General features: G+C 42.3%; 1 protein-coding gene across 1 annotated transcript; it reads left to right on the top strand.

Moving 5' to 3' along the window:
- The first annotated feature begins 326 nt into the window (after nt 1-326).
- On the top strand, nt 327-16,716 carry MAPK6 (mitogen-activated protein kinase 6). Its single transcript, XM_006118513.4, has 5 exons — nt 327-1,097; nt 2,731-2,875; nt 12,673-12,837; nt 13,709-13,910; nt 14,791-16,716. The coding sequence occupies exons 1-5, from the start codon at nt 543-545 to the stop codon at nt 15,884-15,886; spliced, it is 2,163 nt and encodes a 720-aa protein (XP_006118575.1). The 5' UTR covers nt 327-542; the 3' UTR covers nt 15,887-16,716.
- The last annotated feature ends 1,570 nt before the right edge of the window (nt 16,717-18,286 follow it).

Raw genomic sequence — 18,286 nt, forward strand, 5'->3', positions numbered from 1 at the left:
TTTAACTATACTGTAAACAAAGGAGAAAAAAGGAAGACAAAACATAGTGCTTATCAGCACCATAGAATGATGCTGCTCAGGACCAGTCCAACACTGAATGTATCTGCACTGTGAGGAGGAGGAGGAGGATGTTATTAGAAGCCCATTATGTGCATATTTATTCACATTTTTGTTAAATGTTACCCAGTTGCATAGTAAAGCTGAGTGCATAGTATGTCATTTCATTTCGTTTGAGTTTCTTCTGAATATTTTCTTTCATGTCTGCAGAGATTCTGCACCTTTCATGAACTATGAATGCTGCAAGCTTTCTATCTTGTGCTCAGTTTGAGTTATAGCATTTGTCCGCTCTAAATTTAAGGGGACACAACAGGCCTGGTTGGCAAATAATGCAATGAGAGTATCAAAAAAAATCATCTTGCAGTCAAAGCCGAGTTTTTCTTCTCCCTTTCTGTGAGATCTTTCCTTCAGATACCAGTGGAAGAGTGTCTACGTATTTATAGAAGCTTCATAGCTTAAGAGGAAAAGAAACGAAGAATTTCAAAATGGCAGAAAAGTTTGAAAGTCTCATGAACATTCATGGTTTTGATCTGGGCTCTCGGTATATGGACTTGAAACCACTGGGCTGTGGTGGAAATGGCTTAGTTTTTTCTGCTGTCGACAATGACTGTGATAAAAGAGTGGCTGTCAAGAAAATTGTCCTCACAGATCCTCAGAGTGTTAAACATGCTCTACGTGAGATTAAAATTATTAGAAGACTTGACCATGATAACATTGTGAAAGTATTTGAAATTCTTGGTCCCAATGGAAGCCAGTTAATGGATGATGTGGGCTCCCTTACGGAACTGAACTGTGTTTACATTGTTCAAGAGTACATGGAGACAGATCTGGCTAACCTGTTAGAGCAGGGCCCTTTACTGGAAGAACACGCCAGGCTTTTCATGTACCAGCTGCTACGTGGGCTCAAGTATATTCACTCTGCAAACGTTCTGCACAGGGATCTCAAGCCAGCTAATCTTTTCATTAATACTGAAGACTTGGTGCTGAAGATTGGCGACTTTGGTCTTGCACGGATCATGGATCCTCATTATTCCCATAAGGTTTGTGGAGAGATGGATTCACTTTTTAAAAAGTGATATCCCTGGTATCCTATCCAGTTTGGAATGGTCTCTTTGTCTAGGTACTTTAATAGTATTCATCATTATAGTACGAGTCTTTGTGGCAGGGTTAGTGTAAGCGTAGTTTCTTAAACCTATCCTGGATTGTAAAATATTGTGAGGGAAAGCTGGTTGCCAAAGTTACAGCATTTGTTCCTTAGCTAAGAACACTGTCAGATTAAGGCTATGTCTAGGCTACTCACCTTTCAAGAGCGGGCTATATCTTCGTTGCCTGTAGCATGGCTGCTGTCCACGAAGCATTGTCCACACTGGCTTTCTTCATTTTTAAAACTTTTGTTGTTCAGGGGGTGTTTTTTCATTTTTAATGATAAAAGTGCCAGTATGGCCATAACCTGAGTGAACATATCATTATCTCCTTAAGTAGGCATTAATGGATGCCAGCATACCATGAATGTCTTGCCAATAGCCACAAAATATTGAGATTTTTTCACATTAATGGTTTTGTATCTTAATCTGGCCTTTTGAAAGTTCTGAGCATACTACTGTAGTTAACTATAGTAAAACTCCATTGGCCCGGCATCCAATGCTCCGGCACTCCTGATGGTCCAGCACCATCAGGAACCCGGAAGTGCTCCAGCTGCCGGCTTCCCCGATTCAGCTGCTGCTGAAACTGACCAGCAGCAGCTGAATCGGGGATGCCTGGGGCAGAGCTGGACTATTGGAAGGGGGGGGCTATGAGGGGTCTGGGATGGCACCCCCCCACCCAAGACCCCTCATAGCCCCCCCCTTCCAATAGTCTGGCATATTTGATAATCCGGCACCCCCTGGGTCCTAAAGGTGCCGGATTATTGGAAGTTTACTGTATATCACATTGCAAGTACATTAATCTAGAGTCCCAGTGTTTAAAATGTTGGCAAATGCAGTGGATGGGGGAGCACTGTTTTTTTTTTTAATAGTCATAAATTTAATATTTAAGGTGTAGGTTCTGCCCTCATAGAACTTGTTTACTTCTAGGGGGAGATTACATGGAGGAAGAGACTATAACTGAGTATTTATAAAAAGTGTTTAGATGAACAAATGCACAGCTGAGGTTTTAAGAGCAATGTGTAGATGCAGAGGTACAGGAACTTTAGTTTAAAATATCTGTATATCCCCAGTGTCCAAATGTCACTGCTCATTGGGATTTATTAGTGGTAGAGAGATCTTCCTGTTTGTTGTTTAATGTCTCAGAAGGGATTTGTTTATTATCTCCATTAATTTGATGTTTGGAAATAAGGAACTTTAGGAGCTATACCTCATTTGACTAATAAAATAGTATCATACCATTTGATGTAAATCAGGTTGCAAATGATTGATTAAATACAATCTCCATTCTACTTATTAACAGTTTGAAAGAGCTATTTTATATAGCAACCTTTAAAGATCAAACTTGCAGCTCATTGCAAACAGCATTTAAACTTTAGTGTGCTTATACCATATAGGCATGTATAGTACATTAAATGTAATAAGTAGGCCAATATTTGTGATCAAATGGTCTAAAATTGTCTACCTCTGGAGACTTGGATTAAAATAATTTTTGTCTTGAGACTATTTAATTCTCTTTTTACTTTCTTAGGGTCATCTTTCTGAGGGATTGGTTACTAAATGGTACAGATCACCCCGTCTTTTACTTTCTCCTAACAATTACACTAAAGCCATTGACATGTGGGCTGCAGGTTGCATCTTTGCTGAAATGCTGACTGGGAAAACCCTCTTTGCAGGTTGGTAGTGTACTAACTGTCATTCACTTATATGTGCTGGATGAGTCCATATACAAAATGTCAAGCATAGAATATATGTTGCTGTAAGAAACTTATTTTTCCCATCTAACAATGCCATAAGTACCTCCTTGAAACAAAACATAGTTGAAAATGACAGAAGTTTCTCACAGTAACATTGATTTGTCCAGATTGCATATCATTTGTAAATGTTGTAGGTCTACATTTAACTGTCTTGAGCAGTAATTAGACCTGTAAAGTTAACATTACTATAGAAAACAAAGTTTATTTTGAATATTATGCTTCTTAATGTAAGTTACTATTTCAAATTGTCGTTTGCATGTGAAAACTCCAACTTAATGTTTGTGCAATATTTACATCTATGAAGTAGATGAGCAGTACTTTCTCCATTTTGCAGATTGTCATATATTGAGAGAGTGATTCTGAAGTTAAGGTTATCAAATATGGGCTTATGTTAATTTTATACATCGCTTAAGGGGGGAAAAATCTTTTCTATTTACAGTCGTTGCTGGATTGTCTGTGTTGAGAGTAGACTTCTGATGCTATGAAGCTATTTGTACAGGTGCTTTGGATTTAACATTTTAAAATACCCTTTCAGTTTCTGAAAAGTGACTTGAACAAATATCTTTCTGCTTATTTCAATAAAGAATTTCAGACTTTGATTAAACCATATCCTTTGAGAATGAGGCCGTAGGACTATCTTTGGCAAATTAGAATGTAAAGACTTTTAGTTTTTGCTATAAAATATAGTTCAAATAAAATCCAGTTAATTTTTTAATTGAATTTCAAATCTTGCCTAGGTAAATAGTACCCCACCCTTGCACCTGTTCATAAAAGGGGCTTTTTTCAATTGGTTCCAGGTTCCATTCCTGTACAATGAGCTCTCTAAATCGTGCAGGAAAGTTATGGTAAAGTCCTCCTTCCAAAGTAGTTCATGTACATAGGTGTTACAAAGTAAACTGGTTTGGCTTATTGCTTGGATATCAGGATGTCTGAAAGACCCAGTTGGCGCATGTGATTTTTGGACAGTGGGGGAAATCCTTATGCTCCTTCCTGGAACTGCTTTTGGCTATTTCAGCCACACAGGCTCAACAAGGGATTGGGTTGAAGGAGTGTGCTGACCTGGGGAGATTCTCTAGCTGTATGTTCTGGGCAGGTTTACAATCCACTTCTGGTGCTCCGTTGGTGCAGAAAGGACGTTACTCAGGGTAGGATATGTCCCTTTGGATTTAATGAGGCTCACAACCCTTACGAGTTTGTGGGTGTGCCCACAAAACTTGTGATTTCCATTAATTCTTCTGATCGTGCAGGATGCAAACTTCTACTCTCCAAGAACTGCATTTATTCAGGAGTTAACTCTGCCAGCATAAAATATACATAATTGATTAAATACACGCGAATGTCACAAGCAGAATCCATTCCACTGTTTCAATTGGGAATGTGACAACATTTTTCCATACACTTAAAAATATGCTGTAAGGAAATTCCTAACTTCAGGCATTAATATAAAAGTCAAGCTCAGAGCATTTTGCATTTTAAAATGCCATTAATTGGATGTCACATCTTTGAAAATCACTAGGAACTTGAAGTTACATAGATCTGCCTTTCTTCAGAAGTCTGTCCTGGAATTAGTAAATGTACAGGTTGGACCTCCCTGGTCCGGCACCCTTGGGACCTAATCGGTCCTGGACGAGGGATTTTGCCAGACATGGGGAGGTCATAGTTGGCTCCCCTTCTACCGTCTCCTCCCAACCCTGGACCAACCACCAGTCTCCTGCCCAGTTCCCACTTGCCACCAGCCTTGCTGCCCTGCCAGTCTTCCCATCTCCTTCCCTGGTCTGCTGAGCAGCCCAGCTCCCTGGACTGCTGGGTGCCTGGCCCCACTGAGCAGCCTGTTGTGGTGTGCTTTGCTTCTGGCCCCACTGACTTGTGCCTGGCAGCCCATTTGCGGTGCTCTGGGCAGCCCACCTGCAGGGACCCCAGACGCCAGCCTGCCAACAGGACTCTCTGGTCCTGGAACACCTGTGGTCCTGCTGGACGATGGATGTTGACGGAGTAGGGATTCCCGGATTACAGAGGTTCAGCCAGTATTAAATCTTTCAGTGATCACTAGGTATTAAAGTGTCTTAGTGGCAGAATGTTTAATACTCAAAAAATGGAAATATAATGTCCCTCTAGCTCATTGAGAATGGTTGAAAGAAAGGTTAGACAGCTTTACTGGGAAAAAATGCTAGTCAGTAACAAAAATCCTGAAATTTGGGGATATGGATCTATTGATGCAGTTCTAATACAGCATAAACATAGAATCGCTGGTATATTAAAAATGGAATCTAAATACTAGGATTTAACATTGCTACTAAAATATGTTTAGATTACATTTTTTAGTACATGTTGATCCTAGGATTATGTTCTGGCCCTTTCCTATGTCAAAACTATTACAAAGATAAAAGCATAAAGCCATGTACTCATGCATTCATTCTCATCTGGATATATTTCATAATTGCAGCTTAATTTTAATTCTTGTTCAACTTTCTATTTTTCTTGACGAGTCAAAGGACAAACATTTATATTTGTATTTCAATTTCAATCTTAACATGACATCACAATGCTCACCACCTATGGATTATAGCAAATCAACCCCATTACATGTGAGCCAAAGACTCTGCTTCAGGACACCCTATCTCTTCCCTACTTCTCTTGGCTAGGTAGACAGTGTTTTGAATTTTGCCTTTTTGTATCATGCTTTCCTTCTCCACAATATAGTGGCATGCTTAATCTACTCTAAGCTTCATAGAGGGGGTTTTCCAGCTGCTGCTTTCTGTTTTGCCCTCTAGACATTGGTAGGGGATCATATTCTCCCTTTACAGACAGATTCACCATTACACTCATTTATGCCCTTAGACTTAGACTTGTTCTTTATCTTTAACTTATTAGATTTTAAATCAAGAGTATTAGTCCAGATGTTCATTTTATTACCTAAAAAGAGAGGGCTAAAAAGAGTATTCAGATTAAAGTGTGTGTGTGTGTGTGTGTCTTGAAATGCAACAGTACAACTTAACTTTGTATGTAGAAGGCATGGAAGCTATAATCATCTTACAGGGAAAAGGAGTTAGGCTGGACTGTTGACCAGGATGTATGTGGATAATTTTATAAAGAGACTTGTCTAGAGGAGGTGCTTTGAAATTAACAATTAATAGGAGTTTGACACAAATACTTATAGACTTCTTTCATATTTGTTAGGTATAACAAAAAATAGGATGCCTTTATATTTGTGATGCAGAGTCTGGTGAGTGGTTGAGAGCTTAATGCTGTTGTCTGAAGATCTGCTATGAGGTGGTTTTTCCAGAAAAGCCAATGACTTTTAATGGCAAAATGTCACTGTAGCTGTAAAGAGAAGTGCAGTTCATGCTTGTGCGTGTTGTACAGTATTGTAAGGTACATCTTGTGAAATTGCTTGTATTGTGATAGTAACTGCAAAAGGCTTATGCTGTTTTTCTTGCTAATGCAGTAATGTCCAATTTAAAAGCACTGCAAGCCAAACTTCCAAAAGTGCTTAGTGCCCACAATTGGGGTCAAATTTTTGAGAGAACTAATTATTCTCGAGGGAAAATTGTTGGCAGCTGAGCACTTTGACAATATGGCCACTTCATTTAACTGTCTGAATGGGAAAGTAACTGAGCTCACTTGAAAATTGACCCTAATTTCTTAATAAAGATTTTTTTCTCTCTAGTGCTCTAGTTTTGTCAGCAGGTGTGAGATTCTTGCATTTAATATATCCTATGGCCACCGGCTGTAAAGATGACTATTTGAGCCTCTCGTTTGCTACCAAGTAGAATACATGTACATCTTTATTCCTGTATGGCATCATTTGGAAAAAAAAAAAGAGTAAATCATAAGAAACTGGAGTTGTAAGCCTGTGTATCTGGAAATATACATTTTCCATTATCCTGACTTTTCTGAGTTTTAGTTTAGTCTTTATAGAGAGAATCCCAAATTTAGCATATCTGGTTACAGGAACCTGTGCCTATGATATCAAATAAAGAAGCAATTATAAAAGGCTCATGCTAAGTCTTAATTTGGGAAGCTATTTGGTATCATCTTAGCTTCCTGAATAAGTAAGCTTTTTAATGCTTTTAGATACTTTGTATCTACAAAATCCAGAGGTATTTTAAACAGTTGTATGTAACGTGTTAATATCAAGATGTTCATTCCCTGTCTGTGCTTCCAAGTTATCCCTCAGAATCCTGGTTATTGCAAAGGAACTTTAATGAAAAAGGAAACCTGTAGACCCCTCACAATACTTGGGTTTGGGGTAGAAAGTTGATTTAAAATGCCTTGTAAAATTTCCTTTATAGTTATGAGAGTAGTGTAAAATATTGAAATGATATATTCACAGTTATACATTCACATTTCCACACATTTAAACACTGTGGCTCATTTTGGGGAGATTTCATTTTCTTTGACAGATTCTTAAATACACTGAGAGAAACAAAAGTAGCAGCTTCTTGTTATCCAGGCAAGTGAGGTACAGTCTAACCCAGGGTGGGCAAGGTATACAGCCCATGGGCTAGATCCGGCCTGCCAAGCCTTTTAATCCAGTCCGCCAGCCCCTGTGACATGAAGCAACACCACTCAAAGCAGCTAGCTGTCCCTGTGGCTTTCTGCACCCCAAGGGGGAGGAGGGAGGCTTCATGCGCTGCCCCCAGCCCCTGCAATGTCTTTAAGCTCCTATTGACCAGAAACCAGTCAGTGGGAACTAAGAGATTTTACTGGGGGCAGAGGCAGTTCGCAAAGCCTTTCTAACCCTAGCACTGAGAGCAACATGGTACAGCCAGCTTGGAAGTACTGCTGGATAGAAGCTGCTTCTGTACGAACCTCCCAGTCAGAGCCTTCCTCTGGCATTCTACCCCTTCCCACACCCAATTTCCTCCCAGATACTGCACCCCTCCCCCATGCCAGAATCGTCCTTGAACCCCTACCCGGGTCCTGCATCCCAATCTCTTGCCCCAGATCAAAACTCCCACCTTTGCCCAAACACACACTCAGACTCCACACCCTCCCCTGCATCCCAATCCTCTATCCCAAACACTCTTTTGTACCGAATTTTGGTTCCAGACCCCGCACCCTTCCATAGAAAAGTGTGGCCTTTGACCACTTATCCAAATCTTGGAGTGGCTCCCCCCCGCCAGCAAAAATTATTGCTCACTACTGGTGTTCCCAAAGAATTAAAAAACTGCTTTTTTGTATATGTGTATACTTTTAGGCAGAGTCAAGCATGTATATATTTAAATAAGCTTAACTCCAGCAGAAGTGCTTGTGATTTTCTTTAAATCAAATCACGTCACTTCTCCCCCATCTCAATAGAGAAATGCAATGTCAGAAAACGTAAATATGGGCGTGGCTCAAATTGTGGCATAGGTAACAACTCTGCCTCTGGATGCTGCCTGGTTACCATGGAAACTTACCATGCCCAGGAGTCATTTTGTGAAGGTGTTGCCATGGTAACCACAGCTTGGTGAGACTGCAGCAGGATTGCAGTAGTTGGGCCCAGTTCTGACAATAGGGCTGAGGTGGGCTCAGGTCACTGTGTGGCCATGGACTCTTCACACCAGGGTACGGTGTGTGGGGGAAGCTCCTGCAGTCGTCCTGCCCAGTGCAGCAGAGATCACCAAGATTATAAGGAGGATGAGAAGACCCCAACCACAGAGCATGCCACCCCCCTGCTGAGCAGTTCCTGTTTGGGGACAGCTCCTGGTTGACCAATGAGGGAGTGGGGCTGTGACAGCACTTTAGAGATCACCCTGCACTGCTGCAGTGTGAGAGCGCGTTCCCTGCACCTGCAGGAAGTGGGGTGTGGTTCCTTCATGGCAGAGCAGCGATCCCTAGCCAGGACTATGAGGATGAATCCCTTGCAGTGAGAGAGGCTGCCCTGCCAATGATTGGTTCCTTCTGGGGTTCATCTCCTTGCAATATTGACCAGCCTGTTTTCCTCCTGCACCTTGTGACTGCAGGGATCAAGTGTCAGCAGCGCTGCGTCAATGCAGGGCATCCTCTACGGCAGTGGTCCCCAACCTTTTCAGGGCCCCCCCCGTAAGTGCCGCGCGCCCGGGGGCGGGGCCCCCCCCGTAAGTGCCGCGCGCCCGGGGGCGGGGCCCCCCCCGTAAGTGCCGCGCGCCCGGGGGCGGGGCCCCCCCCGTAAGTGCCGCGCGCCCGGGGGCGGGGCCCCCCCCGTAAGTGCCGCGCGCCCGGGGGCGGGGCAGGCGCCCGGGGCTGGCACCTGCCGCACGCCCAGGGGCAGGGCCAGCCCAGATTGCTCCGCGGGCGCATGTGAAGAGCCCGGCGGGCGCCATGGCACCTGCGGGCACCAGGTTGGGGACCACGGCTCTATGGATTTGCTCGCTTGCTTGTCAGCTGGGAGTGCGCGAGGGCCATCTTGTGTAGGAGACATTCAGCCATGGAGCAGTGTCCCCAGTGGCAAGGGTCTTGCCGTCCTGGCTGGCAGCATGAGCTCTGTCCTGCCAGGACCTACTCGCGCTCACCCATGGCTGCAGGTGGCACCCTGCATTCCATGTTGATGACACCTGACCCAAACTCTGAAAGAGCAAGGTGTATGAGGGAAGTTGCACTCCTGACTGGGCAGAGCAGAGATCCTGGCCAGGACTGCAAGGAGGATGAGACCCTGGGCTTGGCCACGGTGGTGGAGGGGCAGCCCATTATCGAATGGCTACTGGTAGAGGCTCATCATCATAGTCATGGCCCATTGAGCAATGAAAAAGCTCCCTTCTGATTTAGTAAGCATTTTGTGTTGAACATGTCTTTATGCCTGGTGTCCTATATTTAAGTTTGTTTTTGAATAGTCGTCTTAAAGGCAGTGTTGCATGGCTGCCATTTTATTATACAGGCAGTCCCCGACTTACGTGTATCCGACTTATGTCGGATCCGCACTTACGAACGGGGCTTTCTCGCCCCGGAGGTCGAGGTGGCGGATTGCTACCTGCGAGCTCCGGGGCGAGAGCCCCGTTTGTAAGCTGCTCCGGTGCCCCTGGTCTGCTGGAGACTGTCTCCAGCAGACCAGGGGCACCGGGCGGGTTCCCGCGCTTCTGAGGCTTTGCCACAGCAAAGCCTCAGAAGCGTGGGAACCCGCCGCTGCTGCGGCTTCAGTCCCGGTGCCTGTGGTCTGCTGGGGACCGTCCCCAGCAGACCACAGGCACCGGGACTGAAGCCGGGACTGAAGCCGCAGCAGTGGCGGGTTCCCACGCCTCTGAGGCTTTGCTCTGGCAACGTCTCAGAGGTGCAGGACCCCGCTGCAGCTCTGCTCCCCGTGTCCCTGGTCTGCTGGGGGGGAGGGGGGCGCAGCTAGTGTGCCCTCCTCCCCCCCAGCAGACCAGGCTTTTGTTTTGGACCCTGGGACAGAGCAGCTGGGGCGCTGCCGATTGGTCCTGCAGCGCCACTCTGGGCACTACTGGACCAACCCGGCAGCACCCCAGCTGCTCTGCCCCAGGTCCTGATTCAGCCGCTGCTGGTCAGTTTCAGCAGTGGCTGAATCAGGACGCCTGGGGCAGAGCAGCTGGGGTGCTGCTGGGTTGGTCCAGTAGCGCCGAGGAGCGGTGCTACTGGAGCAACCCAGCAGCACCCCAGCTGCTCTGCCCCAGGAGTCCCCAAGTCAGCTGCTGCTGAAACTGACCAGTGCTGACTACAGGAAGCCCGAGGCAGAGTTGCTCTGCCCCAGGCTTCCTGGAATCAGCCGCTGATCAGTTTCAGCAGCAGCTGACTTGGGGACGCTTGGGGTTCTTAAGTTGAATCTGTATGTAAGTCAGAACTGGCGGTCAGTTTCAGCAGCGGCTGAATCTGGACGCCAGTTCCGACTTACATACAGATTCAACTTAAGAACAAACCTACAGTCCCTATCTTGTACGTAACCCGGGGACTGCCTGTACATAACTATACTTCATTAAGTATTTAATCTTTTTAAAAATATTAATGCTACACTTCAAAACTAAAATACAATATTAGTACAATTTTTATGTGGAACACTTTGCTTAATCAGCTGATATTAATGTATTAGTATTCCTGACGTTACTACAAGATTTCAGATCAGAATTGTCTTGCAGATGGATCAGTTGGTGGATCTGTCAGTTTTATGTTCAAGTAAATAAAGGCTGAGATGAATCATCACTGTTCTGATGCTAGAATAGCACAAAAGCTGAAGTGCTCCTGATATGGAATGAATTATTGAGTGAGCAGAATGGAGGGGGTAGGATATTGCCAAAAACAAGTAGTGAGACCCACACTTGGTGTTTGTACAGTAACTTAAGGCACTATATACTAATATCTAGACATTATACACTAATTCCTTTAAAGCGGGGGTTGGCAACCTATGGATCCTGAGCCAAATATGGCTTAGTAGGTAGCCAAAACTGGCTCTTGCAGCTCAAGCTCAGCGCTCCCCCTGCAACAGCGAACGCACACTGGCGCTCTAGCTTCACAGTGCCCCAAGATTGGAGCACTAGCTTCCTGCGGGAAGTGTGGGGAGAGCCCTGAATCTCCCCTCTGAATCTGATTCGCTGGGAAGAAGTAGAACCAGAAGTGACTTTGTGCGCTGCCACTCCCCCCTTTCCCCCCCGATGGGACAGGGGGGACGGGAAGAGCAGCAGCATGGACATACTTTCCTGGATGCTTTTCATGCTGCTCCAATTGGCAGGAATCTGGTATATGGGAACAGGGGGAGGCCATGTCTGGGACATGGCACTGGGAGTGGGGTGAGAAAACAAGTAGGTGCCCCCTCACCCTCTCATGCCCAGACCCCACCAACCCCCCTCACTCATCCCTTTCACCGAGACCCCACATCCCTACCTTGCTCCTGCACCCTCCCCCCCAGCCAGACAGGTAGGAAAGTGTTTCAGTTGGGGGGCCACATCAGTGAGGGTTGGGAGTTTTTGGAGAGGGTTTTTTTGGCTTCTCACTTATCTGATCTGTGACTGATTTGTCTGCGTGTCAGTGGCCCCGACCCAAAAAAGGTTCCCCACTCCTGCCATAAATAAAGACAATGTTGAAACTTTTTGTGTTTTGACATATTTTACTTTATTTAAAATGAAGCCTGGCCAACAAAGCTCCAGTCGGTGTCCAGCCCCCATCTGGCTACAGCGTCCTGTCCCTGGCTCCAATCCTGGGGCAGGGCCCACAGTCCAGCCCCCATCTGGCAGCAGGAAGGGCTGGTGGCAGCCCCCCTCCTGCTACAACGTGGGTAGGAGGGGAGGCCACGATCTGGCTGCAGCAATCCTCACCTCTGGCCCCTTGTCCAACCACTGCTACCTGGGTGCAGCAGCCCAGCTCCAGCCAGGTAAGTTAATCCACCTCCAGGGAACACCGCATACTCTATTCCCCACCCCCAGCACTCTGCCCTGCCTCCTGCACCTTCCACACCTCCTCTGCCCTGAGTCCCTAATACATCCCAACCCTAACTCCTGCACCCCCAGCAGCAGCTGAAGTCCCATTAAATAAAGTCTGAGAGTACAATGTTTCATTTATGTTGTTAATCATCATGTCAGTTATCAATAAAAAATTGTATATTTTCAGTCATGCAAATGGGCAGTTTTATGTGTCTCTCTGTTGACTACTTCTGAATTTTGATGTGGTTTGGCTCTTTGGTTTGAAAAGGCTGCCGACCCCTGCTTTAAAGTGTTCTAAACTACTTTTGAGCTCTGTTTTTAAGGCATGTGTTTGTCAGAAATTAAGGCAAATTCTTTGGAACATAAGTATCTTGTTTGCTTAACAAATAGGTGCACATGAACTTGAACAAATGCAGCTGATTTTAGAATCAATTCCTGTTGTGCATGAGGAGGACCGTCAGGATCTTCTCACTGTAATCCCAGTTTACATTAAAAATGATATGACTGAGCCACACAAACCTTTAACACAGCTGCTTCCAGGCATCAGTCCTGAAGGTAAGTGCTTCTGGTTTAAAAAACAAACAAACAAAAAACAACAAAAATAATTTTAGTCCTGTAAATTAAAAACATTAATCCTTGCAGACAGCTTTTACAGTGAACATTTTCAGAACCAAAAGCATGTTTCCATTTTTGACAAAGGATTGATGATATGTTAATGTTTGACTATGGCCTTCTCCAGAATAGGACCTTTGTGGAGGCAGGTGTCTCCAGGCCTTGTGAGAAATGGACCATCTTGTATCACATTATAGCTACTTCCGTTGTCCTAGAGGAGTGCTATGTGGCATTTTTGCAGGGAGGTGTAAAAAGATGGGCTCTTGGGCATCTCTGTGACAATTCAAATAATGCTGTAGAGGAGAGAGGGTTATTGAGACATTAGTCTTCTAAAAGTATGTGAGTGATGTAATTGGTTCAGGGGTGTACAGTAATTTTTCTGAAAACATTGTAGGCACTATTTTTTCAAAATAAAGTAGTTTGGAGTCAGGTATTTATGAATATTTTGTTCAAACAATTTTTTTGACCATTCGTGGCAGTATTGTATAGAAGTCAGTGGCACTTGCTAACTTGATTTAGAGGATGCTAACTCAACTAACTTATAACGAAGAAAAACCCTCTCTTAAAATCTGCCTTTCCAGTTTTATATCTACAGAATACATTTTTGTACAGGTTGACTTTATCAACTGGTGGCTTTGTCTTTACAAATAATTCTGTAGCGTTTAAGTCTCAGTGTTTTCAGCAGTTTTTCACATGGGCATACACATCTGCAAAATTAGGCACTGTGTTTATAATCCCCAAGTATAATTGTTTCAGGAATGAATATTTTTATTTTCTAATTACTGATCATTGATGTGTGTTTACTCTCTCCTAGCACTGGACTTCCTAGAGCAAATTTTGACATTTAGTCCCATGGATCGATTGACAGCAGAAGAAGCTTTATCCCATCCTTATATGAGCATTTACTCCTTTCCAACGGACGAGCCCATTTCAAGCCATCCTTTTCACATTGAAGATGAGGTTGATGACATTCTGCTCATGGATGAAAGTCACAGCCATATTTATAATTGGGAAAGGTAAACTTATTCCCAATGTTGATGTTTAGATATTCATGAATTGCCTTATGTTTCTGAATCATGACATGTTCCTTAAATCTAAAATGAGGCTATATCTGAGATACCATGAACACCTCACTTTTAAGAGTAGTAGAACTTGGCAGAAAGCAGGAATAAGTATTCCCATGGAGTTTTTCCTCCTCCCTCCCTCCCTCCCTCAACCTCCAGGGACACCAACTCCATTTCAATTGTTATTTCTAAATTAACTTGAGGATAAGAATTTTCCCACAGCTGGTCTCTGTAATTAGTCTTTATGCACTTTATAATTGTCTGCAATATAAAGCAGAACAAAGACTGACACGGATATGCTTATATATAACTATACTATGATTTTCTGGCTCCATAAATAAGTCTTGATTTTTTTTTACACACATTAAAACATTCATTTTTCAGTCTGTCAGGCTTTTAAGATTTTTTTTTTAATTTCAGTAAGACAAATGTGTCAAATACAAATGATTTCCTTATTCAGCATTCAATAAATATACTAGTAAAGGCATATATAATTGCATTAATCATATTTTAAAATGATAGCTTAAAATATAATTTCTAATAAAAACATTTTGAGGGGATTCTTAAATTGGCTTAAATCTCCTATTTTATATTCTGGGATTTACAATTATTAGAGTTATGCATATATGTTACCATATTTGGAATGCATTAAAAACCTTAAATACAGATACAACCCACTAGAGTTGAGAAAATATAACTTGCATATGTTGAATTGTAAATGGTCTAGTGGTATTCCTAATCACAGCTCATTTTGTGTGGGATGATTTGTAATCAGAAGTCTTTTTTTTTTTTTTTTTTTGTTCACTAACTCTAAAAAAATTAATTATTACAGATACCATGAAAGTCAGTTTTCAGATCATGACTGGCCTATTCATAATAACTTTGAAGCTGATGAAGTTCAGCGTGATCCAAGGGCTCTTTCTGATGTCACTGATGAGGAAGAAGTGCAAGTAGATCCTCGCAAATATTTGGATGGAGATCGTGAAAAGTATCTGGAAGATCCTGCTTTTGACACGCACTTCTCAGAATCTTGCTGGCAATACCCTGATCACCATGAAAATAAGTACTGTGATCTTGAATGTAATCACACTTGTAACTATAAAATGAGGTCATCTTCATTCCTAGATAACTTAGTTTGGCGAGATAGTGAAGTTAACCATTACTATGAGCCCAAGCTTATTATAGATCTTTCTAACTGGAAGGAGCAGAGCAAAGAGAAGTCTGATAAGAAAGGCAAGTCAAAATGTGAAAGGAATGGACTAGTGAAAGCTCAGATAGCTCTTGAGGAAGCATCACAGCAGCTTGTTGAAAAAGAAAGGGAGAAGAATCAGGGGTTTGACTTTGATTCATTTATAGCAGGAACAATTCAACTTAGTTTACAACATGAGTCTACTGATGTTGATAAATTAAATGACTTCAATAGTTCAGTGTCCCAACTGGAATTGAAAGGGTTAATATCAAAGTCAGTAAGCAGAGAGAAACAGGAAAAAGGAATGGCCAACTTGGCACAGTTGGAAGCGCTGTACCAAACCTCTTGGGATAGCCAGTTTGTAAGTGGTGGGGAGGAGTGCTTCCTCATAGACCAGTTTTGTTGTGAAGTCAGGAAAGATGAACACATTGAGAAAGAAAATACTTACACCAGTTACTTGGACAAATTCTTTAGTAAGAAGGAAGATACAGAAATGCTAGAAACTGAGCCAGTAGAAGATGGAAAGCTTGGGGAGAAGGAAAGAGAAGAGAGCTTTCTTAGTAATAGTGGGGAGTTTTTCTTTAACAAGCAGTTAGAGGCAATAGGAATTCCTCAGTTTCACAGTCCTGTTGGTTCACCACTTAAATCAATTCAGGCCACGTTAACGCCTTCTGCTATGAAATCGTCTCCCCAAATTCCCCATAAAACATACAGCAGCATTCTGAAACATCTAAATTAAAACACTCAGCAGACTTTTTTTAAATATTCTTCATGAGATGTTTGTCTTTTTTATTAGTGTAAGTAATTTTTTTTTACTTGAATCAGATGGTGTACTTTTGGTATGGATTTCATTAGCTTTCTGTTTACCATCATTTTTACAGTTTCTGTACATGTTACCTTTTTGTTTTTAAACTGGCATGTCGTTTGCACACAAAATTAAAGAATAGAGCAGAATAATGCAAAATGCAGGAGGAAACAGCAAAAATGCACTAAACCAAGTAAAAACATTCTGTCAGTAAAACAGTTGTCCATGTTTTGCAGAAAAAATAATCTTGCCTTGAAATTTACACAGTGAGATTGTACATAATTGCATGAAAATATCTATTTTTCCCCTGAAACATTTTTTCATTCATGTATTAGTTTTTCATACTGTATACATTTCTTAAACACATGATACCAGCAGCAACTGAAAATGAATGCAGAATTTGGTACGCATGTGTTATCTACCTCAAGGTAACAGCAGTATGTGGCAAAACATTAACTACCCATAGTGCTTCTCATTATGCACTTCTCTTTAGCCAGCATTATTCTAGTAGCTATTTTTCCTGAAAAATCATTCAATATTTATAAATGTCCTGGTATACATTCTTTATAGTGAAGTGTTAATATGCCGCACTTTTATTTATTTAACAAATAAGTATGTTTTCTGTAATTACAGAAAGTCAACTTAATTTTTGAAGTTACTTGGCAGATAAGGTTTTTGTTTAGCACTATGGTTTATTGCCTACATAGCTGATTATATAATAACATTGGCTTATTCTGAGGCTGTCCAATACATCTTTTTTTTTTTTAGTTTTCACTTCAAGTAAAGCACTCACTGTGTATAGGAATTTGTAATTTGGGGGTGCTTGATCTCTCTACAAAAATTAGGAATTGCTTTATTATAAAATGCTCCTAGAAGTCTTAATTGTGTTCATTTTTTTTAAATTTTGTAATGTTAGTTGTGTGCATGGAAATAATTAAGGTACAACATTATTGTAGGTTAAAAGTTCTATATGGTGAGACATTTTTGCTTTTACTGTATGTTTTTACTGAATAATTCCCACCCCCAAAGCAAGCATGAATAAAATTAGGTTACATGTAGCATGTAGCATCTCGGTCTTCTGGAAATTCGTTTTATTTTATTTTATTTTATATTTTTGGGATACTGTATGTATCATTGGCTCCCCTATTTAAAAAAAAAAACCTAATAAAACATGGCCAGCAAAAACTGACTCTGGTTTCACTACTTGAACAATGAGAATTATCTGCTATGTTGTAATTTAGGTGGACATGACATACTTTATATCGTGGCAGTGTGTTTGCCTTCAGTTTCAAATGGTTTCTTTTGCACCCTCAGCATGTGGTAGCTTTGTTTGGTCCCCCTTAGTGCCAAAGTGACTTTTAGATCACTTTTTAAGTGGCCTACAACTTGCAATTTTTGCAGTTAATTCAAATTGCTTTTATTTAAAACCAAGCTGCAGGTTTTAAATAATTCAATGTTTTCTGTGAATCTGAAAAAAATTGGTACTAATTTTAAAAACTACTTGTTGACTTTGCATGCTGAGAGAATAATGTATATATTACATAACAGGGAGGTCAACATGTAGACAACTACAGGATTAACCAATAAGCCTGGGCTTATTGGTTCATCTTGTCGACTACATGCACTCCCTCTCCCTTGCTGCCTCTGTTAGAGGACCAGATCCACCCCTCTGCTGCTCCCCCTGTCTGGGGGGGGTTTGAGCTCCCTGCAGACAGGGGCTGCTGGTTTTTAAATTAGCTCTTCTCACCAACCTGCTCCCACCTGCCACTCCGTGCAGGTACCTTTAATAGAAAGGTAGTAGCACAGGGTGGTAGACAGCTCCCCAGGAGCAGGGCTGGGAGTGCACGGACTGCTGGCCTCACCTCCAGGGATTATTGAATATTTGTGTAACAGCTAAAATTTCATGTGGTTACATGACTATTCAGTTACACGCTATCTGACATCCCTATTACATAACACAGATGTCCACTGATTAATGCTCCAAATAGAATAATTTGGTTTTACTGAAAGAAATGTAATGGTCAGTCTCCTGTGCTTCCTCCGACCCCTGAAACAAAATATGAACAAATGTCAAAGGGCTTGGTTAACTCTGTAAATTGAGTTTGTTCTTCATTCTGCTTTTTAATTGCCCGGTTGCATTTGGTTATTGCCCTGACTTCCTTTTTGTGTCTAACATCACTTTCAGATCTCTAGAATTATGAAAGTGGACATTCACCAAGCTAAGGTGTGTGTGGCGGGGAGGAGGGACACAGCAGAATTATGGTAGTACTTTGTAAAAAGCTTCAGTATTCTCTTCATTGCCAGGAAAGTCCACATTGCAGTTAGCCCAAGTTA

This window comes from Pelodiscus sinensis, chromosome 14 (assembly GCF_049634645.1).
Source record: "Pelodiscus sinensis isolate JC-2024 chromosome 14, ASM4963464v1, whole genome shotgun sequence".
Lineage (NCBI taxonomy): Eukaryota > Metazoa > Chordata > Testudines > Trionychidae > Pelodiscus > Pelodiscus sinensis.